The 17,837-nt window shown below is 39.5% G+C and overlaps 3 protein-coding genes across 3 annotated transcripts; 1 reads left to right on the top strand and 2 right to left on the bottom strand.

Moving 5' to 3' along the window:
• The first annotated feature begins 502 nt into the window (after positions 1–502).
• On the top strand, positions 503–8,794 carry atad3 (ATPase family AAA domain containing 3). Its single transcript, XM_067504433.1, has 16 exons — positions 503–831; positions 1,355–1,431; positions 1,929–2,030; positions 2,130–2,189; positions 2,281–2,350; positions 2,441–2,606; positions 2,854–2,923; positions 3,168–3,323; positions 3,418–3,474; positions 3,575–3,700; positions 3,793–3,917; positions 4,029–4,080; positions 4,205–4,275; positions 4,370–4,537; positions 4,709–4,817; positions 4,952–8,794. Exons 1-16 carry the CDS (start codon positions 639–641, stop codon positions 5,411–5,413), a joined length of 2,064 nt encoding a protein of 687 aa, XP_067360534.1. The 5' UTR covers positions 503–638; the 3' UTR covers positions 5,414–8,794.
• A 662-nt stretch (positions 8,795–9,456) lies between these two features.
• Positions 9,457–14,606, bottom strand: ssu72 (SSU72 homolog, RNA polymerase II CTD phosphatase). The gene is made up of 5 exons (XM_067504434.1): positions 14,338–14,606; positions 12,887–13,030; positions 11,056–11,195; positions 10,731–10,849; positions 9,457–10,410 (listed from the first exon to the last, which is right to left on the bottom strand). The coding sequence occupies exons 1-5, from the start codon at positions 14,415–14,417 to the stop codon at positions 10,309–10,311; spliced, it is 585 nt and encodes a 194-aa protein (XP_067360535.1). The 5' UTR covers positions 14,418–14,606; the 3' UTR covers positions 9,457–10,308.
• Positions 14,607–15,710: 1,104 nt separating this feature from the next.
• On the bottom strand, positions 15,711–17,820 carry fndc10 (fibronectin type III domain containing 10). Its single transcript, XM_067504432.1, has 2 exons — positions 17,707–17,820; positions 15,711–17,594 (listed from the first exon to the last, which is right to left on the bottom strand). Exon 2 carries the CDS (start codon positions 17,424–17,426, stop codon positions 16,386–16,388), a length of 1,041 nt encoding a protein of 346 aa, XP_067360533.1. The 5' UTR covers positions 17,427–17,594; positions 17,707–17,820; the 3' UTR covers positions 15,711–16,385.
• Positions 17,821–17,837: the final 17 nt, after the last annotated feature.

The following is a 17,837-nucleotide window of genomic DNA, read 5'->3' as shown; positions in this document are numbered from 1 at the left end:
TGCAGGCCTTTGTTAATAGTTGTTATATTCACTGTTGTTATTGTTGATACTGTCTATCTCTTATGTATTATTTATCGTATGTACTTTATTTTATTTTAGTTGAACTGTGCTGCATAACTGAATTGCCCACTGTGATTAATGTAGTGGTCTGATCTCATCTCATCTGAATTAAATTAAGCGGTGGCATCTGGGAAGCATGAACACCCAGGCCTGACGTTTAAACATTCCTCCAGTCAAACATCTTATTTCTGATGATCCTGCGCTGTTCAGAATGATACATCAATGGCCTCTGACCCAACAAAATATTGAACAACCTGATGTAACTGAAGGAAAACCGTGTCTCTTCAGCTGAATAAGACGTATTATGACCCTGTGTGGCCACCGTACCAACTTTGGGTGGGACTAGACGAATGACCTCCAGTGCAGGCAGCTTTTGGACAGCCAATGACAAGAGGAAGTACTCCTGTTCAGCCAATTACAGAGGCTGTTTTTCAGAGGAGGCTACATTTTCTGTTGCACTTGCGCGGAAAATTGCGGCGTGACACGCGTGTGAAGGAAGTGTAGTGACATACTTGAACCATACCGCCTGCAGTTCTTCAGAGATCCGGCTAAACTGTGCTTTATTTATTCTCACTAAAATGTCGTGGCTGTTCGGTCTAAACAAGGGGCAGCCTGAGCCGCCTCCTGGTCTCCCGGTTCAGCCTCCACCGCCACCGCCGCCGGCCGGAGGGTCCAGCGGCGGCGGAGATAAACCCAAGGACAAATGGAGCAACTTCGATCCCACTGGGCTGGAGCGGGCTGCCCAGGCGGCCAAGGAACTCGACAAGTCCCGTAAGTGTTCAGGAGCGTCTGCTAGCTGAGGCGAGGTCCCCGGGGTGACCGTTGACACAGACATCATTTTTGTACGCCTCAAATCCTCATGCGCCAGGCTCCAGGTTCTCTCTGGGTCATGGTGGTGGTCGTTTCAATGGTGCAACAGCTTATTGGATAATGAGGCCTTCACTGAGAGCCAGCTTTTGCTCATGTGTGTTTCATGTAATCTTGGTGATATTGTTGGGGAGTTGTCAGATCAAGTCTCTCACCTTCAGTCAAACAAAGGGACTGGGTTCAAAGGTTGCAACCAGGGTTGCAAATCCAAGTTCCTATTTTACCTCAGACATGCTAAGGCTCCACTAGGGTTTGTAATAATTGTTTTTAGTTATAAAAATAAGAAGAATAAAGCCACACACGTAAAGGAGCGACAGAGAAGTCTGCTCCCCCCTTGTTGCATGCTATACAATAGTGAGCCGGAGCTCAAAGGACTCCTAACAAAATCTTTCAGCTCTGCATTGTCTGATCTGTCTTCTGTATCCAGGACATGCGAAAGAAGCTCTGGAGTTGGCTCGCATGCAGGAGCACACCACTCAGATGGAGCACCAGAGCAAAATGAAGGTACACTGGACACTTTACACATTTACTGTTGCAGGACACTGTCCAAAGAATTATTGTATCAGTTACTTTAGATGAGTTGGTTTATATTTTTGTCTGCAGAGAGACAAAGAATAGTGAAGGTGAGAGTAGATGGTTTTTAAATAGTATAGGGATTTTTGTATTTATGTTGTGAAAATGTAAAGCTTATAATTTGCTCTGTGCCTTGATATAAGTTAGAACAACATATATAAGAAAAAGAGCTTTGCAGAAGTCTTTGAGTGTATTGATTGTTCAGAGAAGTTATTTTACAGGTTCAAAATACAGGCGTAAAGATTTATCATTTTTGATTTAACAGAACCTATAAATGAAGTGTTCATTATCGCTTCAGTTTTGTTACGTTGCTACTAGTGAGGTCCAGCTAGGGGAGATCCAGTTGGTTAAAATGCATCATAAAATCCCCAGGTGTGTTGCTTGGGTTTAATAGAGTTGTGGCATCATTTTTTTCGGTGCTGTAACAGGAGTATGAAGCAGCAGTCGAGCAGATCAAAGGCGACCAGATACGAACCCAGGCTGAGGAGAGGAGGAAAACTCTGAATGAGGAGACCAGGCAGCATCAAGCGGTGAGTAAGGAAGTGTTGTTGTTTTTGTTTTTTTTTACATACATTGCAGCAGTGAACTCAAATAATTTAAACTTAATTATTGTTGTTTTCCCACCACAGAGAGCTCAATACCAAGATAAGCTGGCCAGACAGCGATATGAGGAGCAACTAAGGCAACAGGTAAGGTTAGATCCTTTGCATTTAATAGAAATGTCTTTAAAATGACCTGCAGTACCAAGCTGACAACTGCTTCTTTTTGTAATTTTAAAAGCAAGCCCTAAATGAGGAGAACCTCCGCAGACAGGAGGAGTCTGTGCAGAAACAGGAGGCCATGAGGAAAGGTATGAACTGTTACGCTCATGACACAATGTTATAGAAGTTTCAAAAGCTGTTGAGCTGTGTCACATATTGTTTGGTCATTGTTTTTATAGCAACAATAGAGCACGAAATGGAGCTAAGACACAAGAACGAGCTCCTGCGTATAGAGGCTGAAGCTAAAGCTCGGGGCCGTGTTGAGAGAGAGAATGCTGATATAATACGCGAGCAAATCCGTCTGAAGGCTGCAGAACACAGACAGACTGTGCTGGAATCCATAAAGTAAGTCACTGTGACCTGTGTGTAGTTTTACACCATTGTGTTTAAAATAGTTATGATGCAGTGCATTGATGCTTCTTGGTGACCTTATACATGTGACTAGTTTAAACTGAAGATGTGTTTAAAAGAAATACAGATATAATCAACAATCCAGTATATAACACAGAAATTAAAAATGTTGTTTTATATGTTTAATAAATCATTAATCACCACCAAAAAACATGTTCACAGTTGATATTATTACTTTAAGGACTGCAGGTGCTGTGTTTGGTGAAGGTTTCAGGGCATTTGTTTCAGATTGGGACAAAGTCACAGCTACGGTAAGAAGTGTTTCCAAATTAGTTTCCATTAGTTTAGTCTTTTAATATAATTAAAATTTATGATAGGCACTATACTCTAGTCAGGTGTAAAAGAATAAAGAAATAAATAAATTTCCAATATAAATTTACAGTACTCACAATATGAAGCCTTAAGAAAAATGTAATTTCCAATTAAACCACAAATGGTTAAGTATTTTTAAATGATAATGATGAATATAGTTGAACTGTTAAAACATGTCACCAGGTAGCAGGACTGACCCTTTTAGCTGTGGGAGTGTATTCAGCTCGAAACGCGACAGCAGTGGCGGGACGTTACATCGAGGCGCGGCTTGGGAAGCCATCTCTGGTGCGAGAGACATCCCGAATCACTGTGGGAGAGGCAATCAAGCATCCGGTCAAGGTAGTAAAATGGCAATTTTACATTTGGTTTACTGCAGATTCAGGCATGCAAATTATTATTAATTAAACTTTTCTGCCCCTCCTTTAATATTTAGACAGCCAAACGTCTTAAGAGCAAACCACAGGATGCCCTCGAGGGAGTTGTGCTAAGTGTAAGTCCACATCAAACAAGTATAATTTTTTTAAAGCTTTTCATCACTTTAAATAAAAATCATAATGAAGGATTTATTTATTTTTTTCCCAACCTGTTAGCCATCCCTGGAAGAACGTGTCCGTGATATCGCCATAGCAACAAGAAACACCAGGCAGAACCACGGCCTCTACAGGAACATCCTCATGTATGGTCCTCCAGGCACAGGCAAAACTCTCTTTGCTAAGGTACAGTCGAGGACAGAAACTGATGAAAACCTTTTATGTTCGTGAAAGTTGATGCTTTATCCAACTGTGAACTGTTTCTTTGTGTTGAGTAGAAGCTGGCAATGCATTCTGGCATGGACTATGCAATTATGACCGGTGGTGATGTAGCACCTATGGGCCGTGATGGTGTAACTGCTATGCACAAAGTTTTTGACTGGGCCAGCACAAGTCGATCCGGGTATGTTACTCTTATTTACCACACACAAGTGACATTTACCTAAAGTATCAGCAGATGATAAGGTTTCTTATGTGTGTGTTGTTGTTTTTTTTTTGTTTTTTTTTGTGACAGGCTGCTTCTTTTTGTTGATGAAGCTGATGCATTCCTTCGTAAGAGGGCCACTGTAAGTGTTTGTGTATTTCATTACTCAGAAATCACATTACATTTCTTCTAATTATGCCTTCTAGATTACACATCCCTTGATTTATCTTTGCAAAATTTGTATTTTTCATTCTTGGATTTTGTAGGAAAAGATCAGTGAAGACCTCAGAGCCACTTTAAATGCATTCTTGTATCGCACTGGAGAACAAAGCAACAAGTACATGTTCCCTTTTTATTTAACTGTCTTTACTACTCTTCTGACATCTCGGCACATGTCTTAAGTTGCTTAATTGCTTTTTTTTCCCCTGCAGGTTTATGTTGGTGTTGGCCAGTAACCAGCCTGAGCAGTTTGACTGGGCCATTAATGATCGTATAGATGAAATCGTGAATTTTGCTCTGCCTGGTCCTGAAGAGAGGGAGAGGCTGGTGCGTTTGTATTTTGACAAATATGTGCTGGAGCCCGCCACTGGAGGGAGACAGTAAGTCAACCCAACACAACACAACAGTTCACCTGTTAAAATGGGGCACACACCAGAAATGTATACTAAACAAGTGTCAGTCCGTGTCCACACAAGTTGTTCAGTATTAAAGAGTCTAAGTTTGCTCTATATCAATTTTGTGCTGCTGTGTTTGTGTCTGGCAATCTGCAGGAGGATGAAGTTGGCACAGTTTGACTATGGTAAAAAGTGCACTGACATAGCCGAGAGGACAGGAGGCATGTCAGGAAGGGAGATCTCCAAGCTGGGTGTGGCCTGGCAGGTATGTTCCCTGATCCAGTTGATGCGTTTCTGTAATCTAAAAAATGTGCCGTTAAATTGATAAATTGCACACTGCTACACTAAATTCTACAATACAAATAAGTGTGTAAAACGGCTGTTTTGTGCTTCTTCCAGGCGGCAGCATATTCCTCTGAAGACGGTGTCCTGACGGAGGCTATGATTGATGCTCGTGTTGATGATGCTGTCAAGCAGCACCTTCAGAAGATGGATTGGCTGCACAGAGAAGAGGAGGCTCAGACCCTTACTCCCCCACCTGTTGGAGCGACAGGCAGTGGAGGCAAAATGGGCTTTAATCTGCCCCTCAATGAGGTACCTCAGGCTCATGAGGTAATTGCTCCTGAGCCAAATACAAAGTACAAAGGTGACAGTATACCACCTTCTTCAGACGGCAGCCAATCAGCAGAGGAACAAAGAGCGGTGCCAGCTGGACAGGATGGCGAAGATGCTGTCAATGCAGAAGCTATGACAGCAGGAGAGAGTTTAGCCCAGCCTGCTGTCTCCTCTGACAGTGAAAAAAATTTGAAGAAAGAAGACAAGACTGGATCCTCGCCTCCAAAGGATGGAACTCCAGTCTGAGTTTTAGATTTGTTCATTGGGGCTGCCTGGATTAGAAAGAATAGTACTGTGCCCCTTAACTAATCTGTTTATGCTAAAAGCCTGTTGGACTGCCTTTATGACACAGGATGTGCTCACAGGGTTAGGGGTGACGATAGATTAGAATTTCAAATCACAAATGGCACCAGAGACTTGTTCATTCTAATATATAATGTATACATTATATATTATTTTACATGGAAACCAGACTGAGTGTCTGTAACAACTGTATGTAAATGTTGTGCACAGTGTCTGTGTCCAAATGATTAAATGGATCCATGTTTTTATAAACATGTGGTACAGGAAAATCCAAAACCTGCAGCAGTTTGTCTCAGAAAGTTGCATTTTAAGTCAACATTCAGTGACTTCTTTTGTACTGATGTAGTATTTAGAGGTTAGTCGTTGCAGTGACGTTGTCAGGCATTATGTACGGTTTTGAAAAAGGTAGACGGGGCAGGGTAGGGCACAACACAGATTGATAGAGGTGCGAGCAGAGAGGAGGGGGTTAGGATTGGATGAGCTAGTGATTCTGTCCTGTATGAATCTACGAAGATTTTAATATTTCAGAGTAAAGTCTCAGAAATTGAGCATCCACAAGGGCATGAAGTTGTCATTGTTATAGAGTAGGTCACATGATAAAACACCCCGACATCACAGGGAGCCTTCATGTACTGAAACCCATAAGGTCACATAAAAGAAAATCCAACAATCTTGTAATTCCGATTAGAAAAGTGTTATATGGTGAGAAGCAACCAGAGTCAGAGATAGAAGAGCAGCTCACATTACTCATGCAGCTTTAAATACTTTCAAGACCATAACTAATATTCACTATTCTCTATTGAGGAAAGCATGATTTGGCAGCAAAGCACTAACAACAATGACTCGTATAGTTTTGCAAACTAACTCTATATATTGTGAATTAATGTGTATTTTAAAAATCCACTATAGATATTTGTAGTACTGAATTAGGTTATATACAGTCTTAGTTTATTTCTATAAAATACCATCATGTGGCTGCTAAAAAATGTTAATCATTCAAAATAATTTGGCAAAAACATTTTTACTGCTGGTTAAAAAACATTTGGATCCTGTTTGTTTTCATACAGTGCATGGTAAAAGATTCAAATATTCATCAAATATTCTGAAATAATTGTTGCTAAATCCAAAATATCCATTATCCCAACTTTTTGTGTGTTGCAGTGACTCACAACAGCTTTGCATTCATGGTAATATTTTCTTGTTGACCATGTTTTATGATCTAAAATATATTTTAATTTAAGATTTTTCATTTGATATAAAAGTTACCATGCACATGTAAGTATTCTGTCTGCTAGTTAAATAAATCTGACCTCAGTATTAACCCCCGATAAAATAAAAAGCGCCTGAAAAACTTGCTGAACCAGACACAAAATGACCACTTTTATCTGCTGCTACTATCATTAAAATGATTAAAATTGATTTTATTTATTTGTTTATTTTTGTGGCTCAGCAATTTGCTATTTCACAATGCTGTGCCTTTAGTATTTTATCAGAGTACAGCTAGTGTTTTTGACAGCAGTTGTTCTAAAAGCAAACAGCTTTATTTACAGCTGACACAAACTATCAGAATACTTGTAATCTTCGGCTTAGAACATCTACTTCCAGGGCACTTTGAAGTTTGGATGAAACACAGGTACAGTAAACCCCTATGGTCCCTACATGACAGTGTGAGCAAGTGATCTGCAATGTTGCAAAAGAAGGAGCACTCAGTGAGTTGCAGTGTGTGAACCACCTACAATCCACCTGTAGTTTTCTCATGTGCTTGGGGCATCCTGAGCACTTTCTTTTATTCTGTTTAGCAATGTAGAGGGAGAGCAGATGTGGACCTGCTGATGCAGAGATCCATGAGAAGTTCATCTCCAGTTGGGTCGTAATGTAACAATAGTTTTCTCTGGAATCCAACCCCTAATGTGGAACAACATTATAAACTTGATGCCTGCATAGTATTAGTCATTCAGAAAAGACTGACAGTGCAAGGTAAATAAAAAAATTTCTTTAGCTGATGCAAAATCAAATCTCTTCCAGTTCATTTTAACCGCTTTATCTACTGAGAGGTGGTTAATCCATAACTATACACCAGCATTTATGAATTAGATTTGGTATTACAGATCACATTACAGAAAAAGCTGCAAAATAATGTACTGGAGTAAAAGTACAATAAAAAAATTAAAGCAGCCAAAATTAGATTCAATCCAGTAAAGTGCAAGTACCAAGTACAGTATTTGATTAAATGTAATAAGTTACTTGCCGCTTTTAAAAATGGAGCATACTGCTCAGGTGCAGATCGGTGCGATTCACCCCTGTCAAACACAACATTAACATCATCACACAGTGCAGATCTTACAAGGTTACAATGGCAAGCAGTGTTAACAATAAATTGAAGTACACTCCAGTCTGTAATTGCATTTTAGATAAGACATAATAGAATTTCTGTTAGTTAAAAATTGTATTCTCACTAGTCAGAAAGGCAATTAAAGATCCACAAATGTATTGTGTATATCTGTTAATGTATATATTTTTAAGTTTGTATACCTAAAATTAAGATTATGACTAGCAACAACTGCATTGTTGACAGCTGAAATTGGAGTTTTTCCTAATAAGAATTTTGTAGATATTCAGAATGTTCCTTGTTGATACAGTATCTACGTCATTCTATATCATTCTATATTCAGAATATTCCTTGTTGAAGTACATGCCAAGGGTGTGGCATGTACTGTACTTCTGGCTCAAAGGAGAAAATTACAGCAAAGACAAGTTATATTAGTCTATTTAATAAAAGAGTAAATTGCAACTCGGTGTGGAATTTTAACAGCATTACTCATTAAGTTCAAGCTGATATTAACCACTTTTTGTACAGACAGGTGGTTAACCCATAAAAATACACCATCAGATTTTGCTTTATGACTTGTTTTTACTACCGACTCTAAGAAATCAAATTCAGGTATCAGTGTATATTTCAGTCATTGGCTTAACACTGTGAAATCTAAACTTATATACTTCTAACACTTACCTGGTCTGAGGAGGAAAAAATGCAATATTTATCAGGTTATAAAAAACACTGCAGAATAATTTTCTGCTTTCATAACTATTAGTAAGATGGAGTTTCCATCGAATATTGCATTGAATATTGACTTGCAGTAAGCTGAAATGATGAGGGATGGGTCTGCAGATGCCATTTGTTCTGTAAAATAATAAAGCATTCACCCCTGACATTTAGTAGACTTCCGATTAAACTAAAACAGGAATCAATTTAACTTACACCCAACAGTAATTTTACAAATCAGTTTTGATTTTATGGACTTTGATTTCAGAACCCCTCTACTGACCTTACCTACGTTCTCAACAACAGTAGCTCAGTTGGTAGAGCAGTTATCTATCAACCACAAGGTCAGTGGTTTGACTCCTGGTTTGCCTGGTTACGAGTCATGAGGCACTGAAACAACAACAATGTTGGTTGTAATTTGCTTTGGATAGAAGTGTCTGCTAAATTACAATAAATTGTAACTGATTATAATGGCACATAGATTTCTTAATCATCTTTTTTTCAACTATTTAAATTTTCATTTCACTTAGTTTCTCGTCATCAAGCGACAAACTTAGACATATACTACACTTGTATGTAGCCATAGTGTAACTAGGAGAGGCGCTGAAAAGCATGTATACATACATGTGTATTTATGCTTCACTTAGCTTTATTAGCACACCTGAGTTGCTTACAGTTGTCAGTAAAGCACAAAATGGAGAATCAAAGTGAATAATGTAAAGTCAAACTGAGGACTTGTTACATTTATCCTTATTTTGACCAGTTAGAATTTTTAAACAAATCAAATCATTGCCCACAAAGATCTTTACAACTATATGTTCTAAAACATCATATGCAGGTCAAATGTACATTTCTATTTGCAGAGCAATTCAAGCAATGTGAAAATATTCTAGTGCATTGCTGCCATAACCAAATAAAACAAACTAAATAAAGAGTCATGCCATCTTTTGAGATTTTTTTTTTAGTGGATTCATATGTACATACAGAAAAATCAGGCACTCTGAGCTGAGCTTGCAGTTTGCAAATAATTACAATGCTTCAATTCTTAAACATTTACAAAAGAAAAAATACTATGCCCTGAAAAATAGCATATCCAAGTTTAAACATGAATCAACACTTTACTGGAAACACATTGGAGTAGAACCTCAGAGAGGTCTGGGTTTGGTTATGCATTATTAGCCCAGCCCATTTAACTTAATTCTAACTAATCTACAACAAATAGTCGCACAAAAACAAGCATTCAACTCAATTAATTGTCCTCAACTGACCCCAAGAAACACATTTACAGGGTCCCAGGTAAGGAATAAAAATCTGTCATATATCCTTGAATTAATTAATATATATAATCTAAAAAAAACAAAAAAACAAAACAAAAAAACAGCATCATTATGCTGCCATAAAAAAAATTTAAAAAAACTCAGAGGGACTCGTAAAGCATTTGTTGGAGCAGGGGGGTGTGGGTATTATGGCTCTCCCTGAAGAGACAAGGGTGACATGAGTGACTTTCACTGGACTGGGATGGAGGGAGGACCTTGGCCTGAACTTGATCCGAAGAAATAAAGGCAGAATGAGCAGCAAGTCTGTCCTCTGCATAGGAGGAGGAACTCATCTCCAGTATGTCCAAAAGTAGCCATCTGTCAGGCTTTTGCTCAAGACTGTGTGTGGGAGTATGTCAGGCTTAGGCACACAATGTGTGTGTACTTTGTTACTGATGATTGAGGAGCATGAAGTGCGTGTTTGTCCATTTGACTGCTTGTGATCTGGGTCTGTGTTTATTGCAAATTCTTATTGTGCATTAGTAGAAGCAGACAGTGTGGAGAAAAGGCCTGTTACTCTTCTCCTCAAACTCTTGTAGAAGTTCATCTATTTCATTCTCCATGTCATCAGTGTGTTGGATCTGCGGGTAAGGAGAAATACACACATTAAACACACCCTGCTTGTGTGCAGTTCATTTGCGTCAATGCCCATGAATCACTGTACACTCTCTAAAAACCTTTATCACCCATTGATGTTATTAGGAGCATTTCCATGAGGTGACCACTGAATAAATGCACTTTTTGTATGTAGTTAAATTACCTCAATATTGACTGTATAGTGGTTTATTATAAAAGCACTAATGGTTCAAAAGCATGCCTGCTGTGAAATAACTATATAGATCACATTCTGTGGTGGCTCAGTGTATAATAGTAAATGAAATCGCAGCAACCAGACACTCACACACTGACACAGTTCACAAATAAGGAAGGCGCCCAGCGTGGCTTCCTCATGGTTATCCTGAATGTCTACATTGATGACGTGAACTGGCTGCAGAGTCTCCTGCTCTCTAGAGTTCAGATCTGGGGGATAAAAAGGGAGAAACAATTAAGTGTTGAAATAAAAGCTTAGCCAGCTTACAAAATGAGGGATTCTGAAACCATGTTGCAGTGCTGGTGCAATGAAAAGTTCTGACTTCAAAATACCCATTTAAGCGAGGTTTTTCCAAGCAGCTGAGTTAATATTTATACCCTTTAAAGGAAAATGCATTTATTATGAGAAACCTCACCCTCCAGCACTTGGTCATACACCCTCTCTTCACAGGTGATGACCAGATCAAACTTGTCCTTGCAGTTCTGAAAGCGTTCTGGCTTTGATTTGATTCGCTTGTTGCGGTCCAGCATATGCAGGATGCCATTCTGTGTGTATCTGAAGAGAGGGGAGGTCAAGGAGCACAGCAGTAGCTAAATAAACACTTCAAGGTAATACAACAGACTCATGTTGTCAGAGCGGAATTTCAATAAAACACCAATGTGAAAAAGTAAGATTTCAGTGAAATCTATATTTGCATTTATGTAGTTAATTCACAGTCCAAATCAGAGATGCAAGAAAATACATACAAATGTAAAGTATCAGCGTTTCCATTAGATATGCTACAGCACCATCTAGTGGTGACTCCGCACCATTATTTGTTGGGGAGTGCAGGGGTGTGGCTTTCAGCCACTACAGCCATCTCTCTACAAAAGTCATTATCTAAAAGGACCTAAGGACACAAGAGATACTAGAGAATTTTTTGTGGGTGCACTACATTTACAGTTATGACACATTATTTACAGGGCAGCTAATTTTGTTCTAAAGTACCTCGGATATGCAAGAGTAAAGATTGGACCTCTGCTACTGTGGGTTGGGGGCAAAGTTAACACTGCCAATAAAATGATGTCATTATCAATAACAACAGCAAGTAAGAATTTGGTGAAGTACCATTGACCTACTGGAATTACAAGACTCAGAAGCTTGCTTAAGGAACATAAAAAAAACCCTCCAGGTAAAAAACAAAACAAAACAAAAAAACCTTCAATAAACCAAAGAGACAGGTTTTAGACTTGCTAGTAGACAATGTTTCAATGAAGACTACTAAAAAATACTGCCCACTACTCATTGACAGAGTAATCTTCATGAATGGATTCCATACAAAAAAGACACTACTACAGTTTATCATAGAATCATGCATAATTGCAGTTCCTAACAGTACTTGTAACTAATAATTATAAATTGCCGTAACGGCCCCAGGTTTTTGCGTTTGATTTAGTGGCATCTACAAATAAACTCACTTTGGTATAATAACGGAGTTAATTTTTAAACTTACCTTTGGGCACTATAGTCAATGATATTAGTCAAAATGTAAAATCTATCTCTGAAAGCTTTTTTATTTTTTTAAAACAACTATTGGTTTAACATAGAATTCTAGCAAAAAAAAAAAAAACACTTGACCCCCCCCCCCCCCCAAGCCAGCATTCTCTCCTTGATGCTACTTCTCCCCAGCTAATGAAGCTCCCCTGTGCTTGTATTTTCTGTACTTCACATTTCCAGTGTTCAGAACTGATGCACCAGTGATTAAACTGACATCTACAAGTAAAGCAGATCAAGCTGGCCACCAGTTAGGCGACTTGCTGGTGCTATTCAACCGCAAAACTGTGAAAGAGAAAAGATAACTTCTGAACAGGAAAACTTAATTACAAAGACACAGAAAAGGTGCAACAAGATTTACCTTCACCAAATTTGAACTTACTGCTCCAAAGCTATTGTATTACACTGTGCTTCTTTAACTGTTGCATTTTACAGGTCTTTAAATCAAGCACATTGTGTATGTCACATTTTTAAATACCTCACATTAACTGCCTTTGTAACCATAATAACTCGAAATAGGACTGAAAAAATGTGAGATTTACCCAACGGTGCTCCCCGATCTGCTGCTGTCACCATCACACTTGTATGAACTTCAACAATGATTTATACAAAATACACGTACACAAGCTATGTTAACTTATCTGGCTTCTAGTATACAAGTGTGCATATGCGTGTGCGTGAGCGAGTGGAAAAAGTGAGCAGGGATGGGATACAGTTCCTTGTCCTTGCGGACCAAGTCGTTGTACATCTGTTCATATGTCGTTTTGAAGTCATAAACATTTGGCTTATCCGGGGCAGGACCGGGTAGCTTCACGTGAGACCCTGTCCCAAATGAACGCACATCGAATCCACGTTTGCTGCAAAGAGGAAAGGACAAGAGAGTAAATTACATAACTCCTCTGGAATAATCACTAAATACAAGAAAATATTAAATCCAAGCAGAATACAATATCTGGAATAACGCCATGTCTGCAGCGCAACCTTTTAAACTGTCTTCTGAGTTATCCAACTTAAATCTAATCTAGAAAAGAAAACTTGTTAAAATGATTAGGCAAAGCAAGGCTGTTGTCAATGGTTGAAGTTGAGTTTCCAACTAAAATGCTAAAGGATTCTGTCTAAATCCCGTTATGTAATGGGATGTCCAAACTGACTTCTAATGTAGAACAGTCCTAGAAAAGGAAAATGTGTTTGTCGTATTTCAGCTGTCACATGGGTGACGTTTCGTCACCAAGAAGCCATCTTGGTCTGTACGTTTTTATCCTTGAGTGACTCCTGGTTTTTGTTTCCCTGTGTAGAGCAGCAAATGACCAACTAGAAAAAGAACTTCCAAAAAAAAACCAAAATGCACCGTGGACGCTTTGACGCTGATTGGATCTTTCAGGCAAAGCTGAAAAACAATCTGGACTGTTTTGCTAAAAAAATAAAAATCGCTTCCTTATATACTGGTTAGGCAAAAAAGCAAATTACTCTTAAAAACATCAAAGGAAAGTGTGTGATGTCGATCAGTTTTAAAGGTATGAAAGACACTAAAAAAGCCGTATACAAGCTTTATAAGCAGAACTTTCAAAAAGGCGTTTCTAGCAGAAAGTTGGCCGAAGTTGTAAGGATCCAAACAATTAACCGAAGATTGAAGTCAGAATAATCATAAAGGTTAGGATATCAGTAGATAGGTTTAGTGACACTAAGGGTAGACGACCCTGACTGTACAACCAACGCCTTTTGGTTAAGAACTAATAATCCAGAAACTAAAATGGTGTGAATGAGGCAACTGTTGCCCCACAGTGTCGCACAACTGCAGTTCCTTCCTTCCGGTCTATGTCCTACGGGGGGCGCGCTTGTCAACATATGGGGGTTTAAAAAAACAACAACCAAAAACTACATAACAAGTTGGGCAGCTATTTTAATAACCCTCGATTTGTTTGAAATTAAAATCTGTGTGGGCGTTTCATTTAGCCAGCTTCAAACAAGCGGAGGGGCAGCGGTAGAAGTGCGCTATAGCCCCGCGGTGAGCGACGTAGCAGCGAGTCCATTGTTAAGGGGCGCGGAGGCCCATCTGTCACCCTGTTGGCTCGAATCGTAACCGGCTCAGAAACGATTCGATTTCGCACCAATTTCGTTCACTTGGTGGTCCTTATCCTTTGTCTTCTCGGAGGGTCGTCTTTACCTGAGGATATTGTGCGCTTCCATACTGCGGTTCTGGTTGCTCGAGCACACAACCGCTACACGCAGCGGGTGGCTCGGCATCGCGACTCCCCGGCTTAAACTAACCAATACAAGCTGCAGAAACTAAGGAAGATGGTTAGTTTAATCCCTGTAAGAAAAAATAACGAGACAAAGCCTTATGTTAAGCTAGACAATAAATCGTTTCGAAGACAACTACTGAGCGATTTGCTTGTCTTCTTTTAAAGCAGGAAGTTAAAATGGCGGAACTCCGTGAGTTGACTACGGCTTTATTAAGTGATGTCATTCTGGGCGGAGTTTCTGATTTCTCCTGAAAAAAAGTGTAGTGACGTAACATTACACCAATAAACAGGCTGTGAAAAAAAACTTTTTCTGGAAAGAAAGAGCTACAACAGAAACAGTCCAAGTGACTGTTTCTGTTTCTGACTTGCCTTATATATCGCCATACTATTCATAACACGATGGTATATGCTCAGCCTACTGCTAGTTGGTTTCAGGAATGCAGGAACAAATAAGAACAAGTCACATTACAATCTTCAAATGTACTTCAAACAGGCTACTTGTACAGAAAGCATTACGTTTCTATTTTGTTTTTGAGTTACCTGTTGGTGGGTGCGTGCACAAGAAACATTCAAGAATCAAAATTTATGGTTGAAATATAGTGACAAAAAGAAACAAACTGCTACTAATACCCAATTAAAATAATCCAAAGTACCAAAATTAACTGTTGTAAAAAAACGTAGTGCTAACCTATTCCGACATATTCTATCCTTCTAATTGTTCTGTTAGTCCTGTGTTAAGTATGTAGGTTTTTATTTAGTATGTTCATTGTTCACGCATTAATCAGTTCTGAACAAATAATCTACCTGCAAATTCAACCTATTTTATCCAATAGTTTTACATGCAACTTTCTGCACCTTTGAAGTGATTGAAATACCTATTTAAACCTTTTCATTTTTGTATATTTGCTATTCTATATATAGTCCCTCCATTGTGTCATCTGATTTATCAAAATTATGATGCATATATTGAAACCACACTGGACTCTGCTGCACTAGTATTACTGTGGTAGCCCTTTAATATCTTCTCTGCAGCTATTTGGTAATTTTGGACAATGTTGCAAACTGATAAACAGGGTTATTGACCATACTGGATCTTTGAGTGATTTTATGCATGAGTGTGTAAACGTTGAGGTATTCAAGTAGCCCAAATTTGCATTTCTCTCTGATTATTTCAGACAGCCACTATACAAAGCAGTATTGTGACAAAACATTTCATGTACCATAATAGATCATATATGCTCACCTCATCTGATCATATTGTTGCACCCCCCACCCCTCCCCACCCACACACACAAAATTAAGAACAGCTGTAAAGTATTACAATGTACCTCATGATACTTTATTCACTGGCAGCAGTGAATAGATTGACAGCAAGACATAAAAACATTCTAACTCAAGATGTTTGGCACAGTATTTAGAGATTGTACACCAGATTGTATTGTTCTTCACTAAATAGTACAAACACACATAATTTATGCCAACCTAAAAGCAAAACTGGACACCGGGATGATTTTGTCAAATGGAAAAGTGTAGTTCAGTAAAATATTTATTTTCCTGTGAGCTAGCAAAGGTAGGTCTGGGCCAGTCTAGATACATTTACAGGCTGTACATTGGGCAAAGCTGCTTTTTCTAATGTACTCAAAGCCATTTCATTAATTGTATTGCTATTAATTCTGCCAGCACATAGATTGACAGATTGAATCACTGATGACCTTGAACAGAAAACACAGCATAGTACTGTATTTAGTAAATGTAGTTTTGGTATAGTGCATCCTCGTAGAGGTGGACAAGGCAACTCATCTGCAGAGCCACGGTAGATTGTGCTTCAGTTCAGTTATAACAGATTGTGTATACCATTATGTGTCTGGTTGAAAATAAAAATATTAGACAATGACTAATTATGATTGTAAGATTAGATGTGATTATTGACGATGTTAAATTTAGGCTATTACTAATTTTTAGCAGTGCATCAGTGACGTGAGTGAGTGCAGTAGGAGTATGTGTGCTGTGTCGTGGGGCTCATGATGTTTTCTGTAATATATGCCACCAGCAAGCAGATGATGACCAGCATCACGCAAATAGCTCCCCCCACTGTTGTCATGGCAATCACAATGTCCTGCATTCCAGACGGCGGCAGGTTAAAATCTACACAGTCTTGCTGGTCTGCTTTCCGAGCTGCATCCAAGGGGGCAAGGGAACGCAAGCAGAGTCGGTAGGGGATGTTTTCATGCAGCTCAGTCAGGAGAAAGTCCCTGCAGCCAGATCCCAGGTGGACACCCGCACACTCAAACTGAGTATAGCTTCCATTCCACCAGCAGCTTAACTCATAGCCTCCACGTCTGTGGCGACGGCCACTGAAAACAGACTGTCGAGTTTCCCCCTGAATTACATTTGTCCATGCACTCCCAGTGCTATTCTGACCAACTGCAGTCTCATTTGTCTTCATATTTTGGCCAGTCATTGTGGATTCTCCTTCATGGCTCCACTGTAACAGTACACTGCCATTGATAAGAATATTTGCCACCAGATTCCCAAGTGACATTACTGTCCTGCAGTCTCCCTTTTGACACTTATACCCAAACAGCGTGTGTCGAAAACACAGCTGCCCCCCAATGCCTCCCTCTATCACTCGGTAAGCACACATTGATGACACCCCTTGCTCTAGGCTCTGGCTTGGTGCCCTGCCCGACTTTTCAGATGTCACAGTAGTAATATTGCCTCTGCTGGTATTAAAAGAGAATCTATTCAAATATCCTGTTAGCTCTTTAAGCTTTGGCAATGGCCTGTTTTTGTGGCTGTGATTTCGGTAGTTGATGTTAGTCTGTTTTTGCCAGTTTTGGGGTGTACCCAAATTATTCCTGCTCCCCACCACTGGTGGAGACGTTGTAGATAACGATGTTAATGATGCTGAGATGCTGCGATGAGATCTGCCGGACACAGCTGTCTGGTGCAATGAGCAGAGCAATAGCGCCAAAAAGGCGAGCAGTGATGGTCGCTGTTGGCTTTTCATCTCCTCTCCTCGAAGCGTTTTTAATTATTGTCTGTCACAGTGGGTCAGATGGACGACAGTACAAGGCGGGAGGATTTCTGCCATAAGATCAGCTCAGCTTCAGTGCACACGATGAAATCCGTGTGAAAAAGGATAGCACGTCCATGGGCGACAGGAGCGCGGATACATCTACGACAGAACTAACATTTTAATCCCGCGCCCTTCCAGTCAGTAGGCTGATACATGCAAGTGTTACCTTGACGGTTGGAAATAATAAAGACTAAATTGAAATAAAAGTCACCTCAATGTATGAACACATCCTCTTCGGTGGGACGATCAAATCCGGCTATCGTGCCTTTGAATTTGCATTCATCTTCCTGTCTGGCTTGAGTTGACGCAAATGCTTTGATGCCTGCCGTGTGAGAGTGCACG

Source organism: Channa argus, chromosome 5, assembly GCF_033026475.1.
Source record: "Channa argus isolate prfri chromosome 5, Channa argus male v1.0, whole genome shotgun sequence".
Classification (NCBI taxonomy): Eukaryota; Metazoa; Chordata; class Actinopteri; order Anabantiformes; family Channidae; genus Channa; species Channa argus.
Note: the sequence above shows the minus strand (reverse complement) of the source record. Positions and strands in the feature narration are given on the sequence as shown.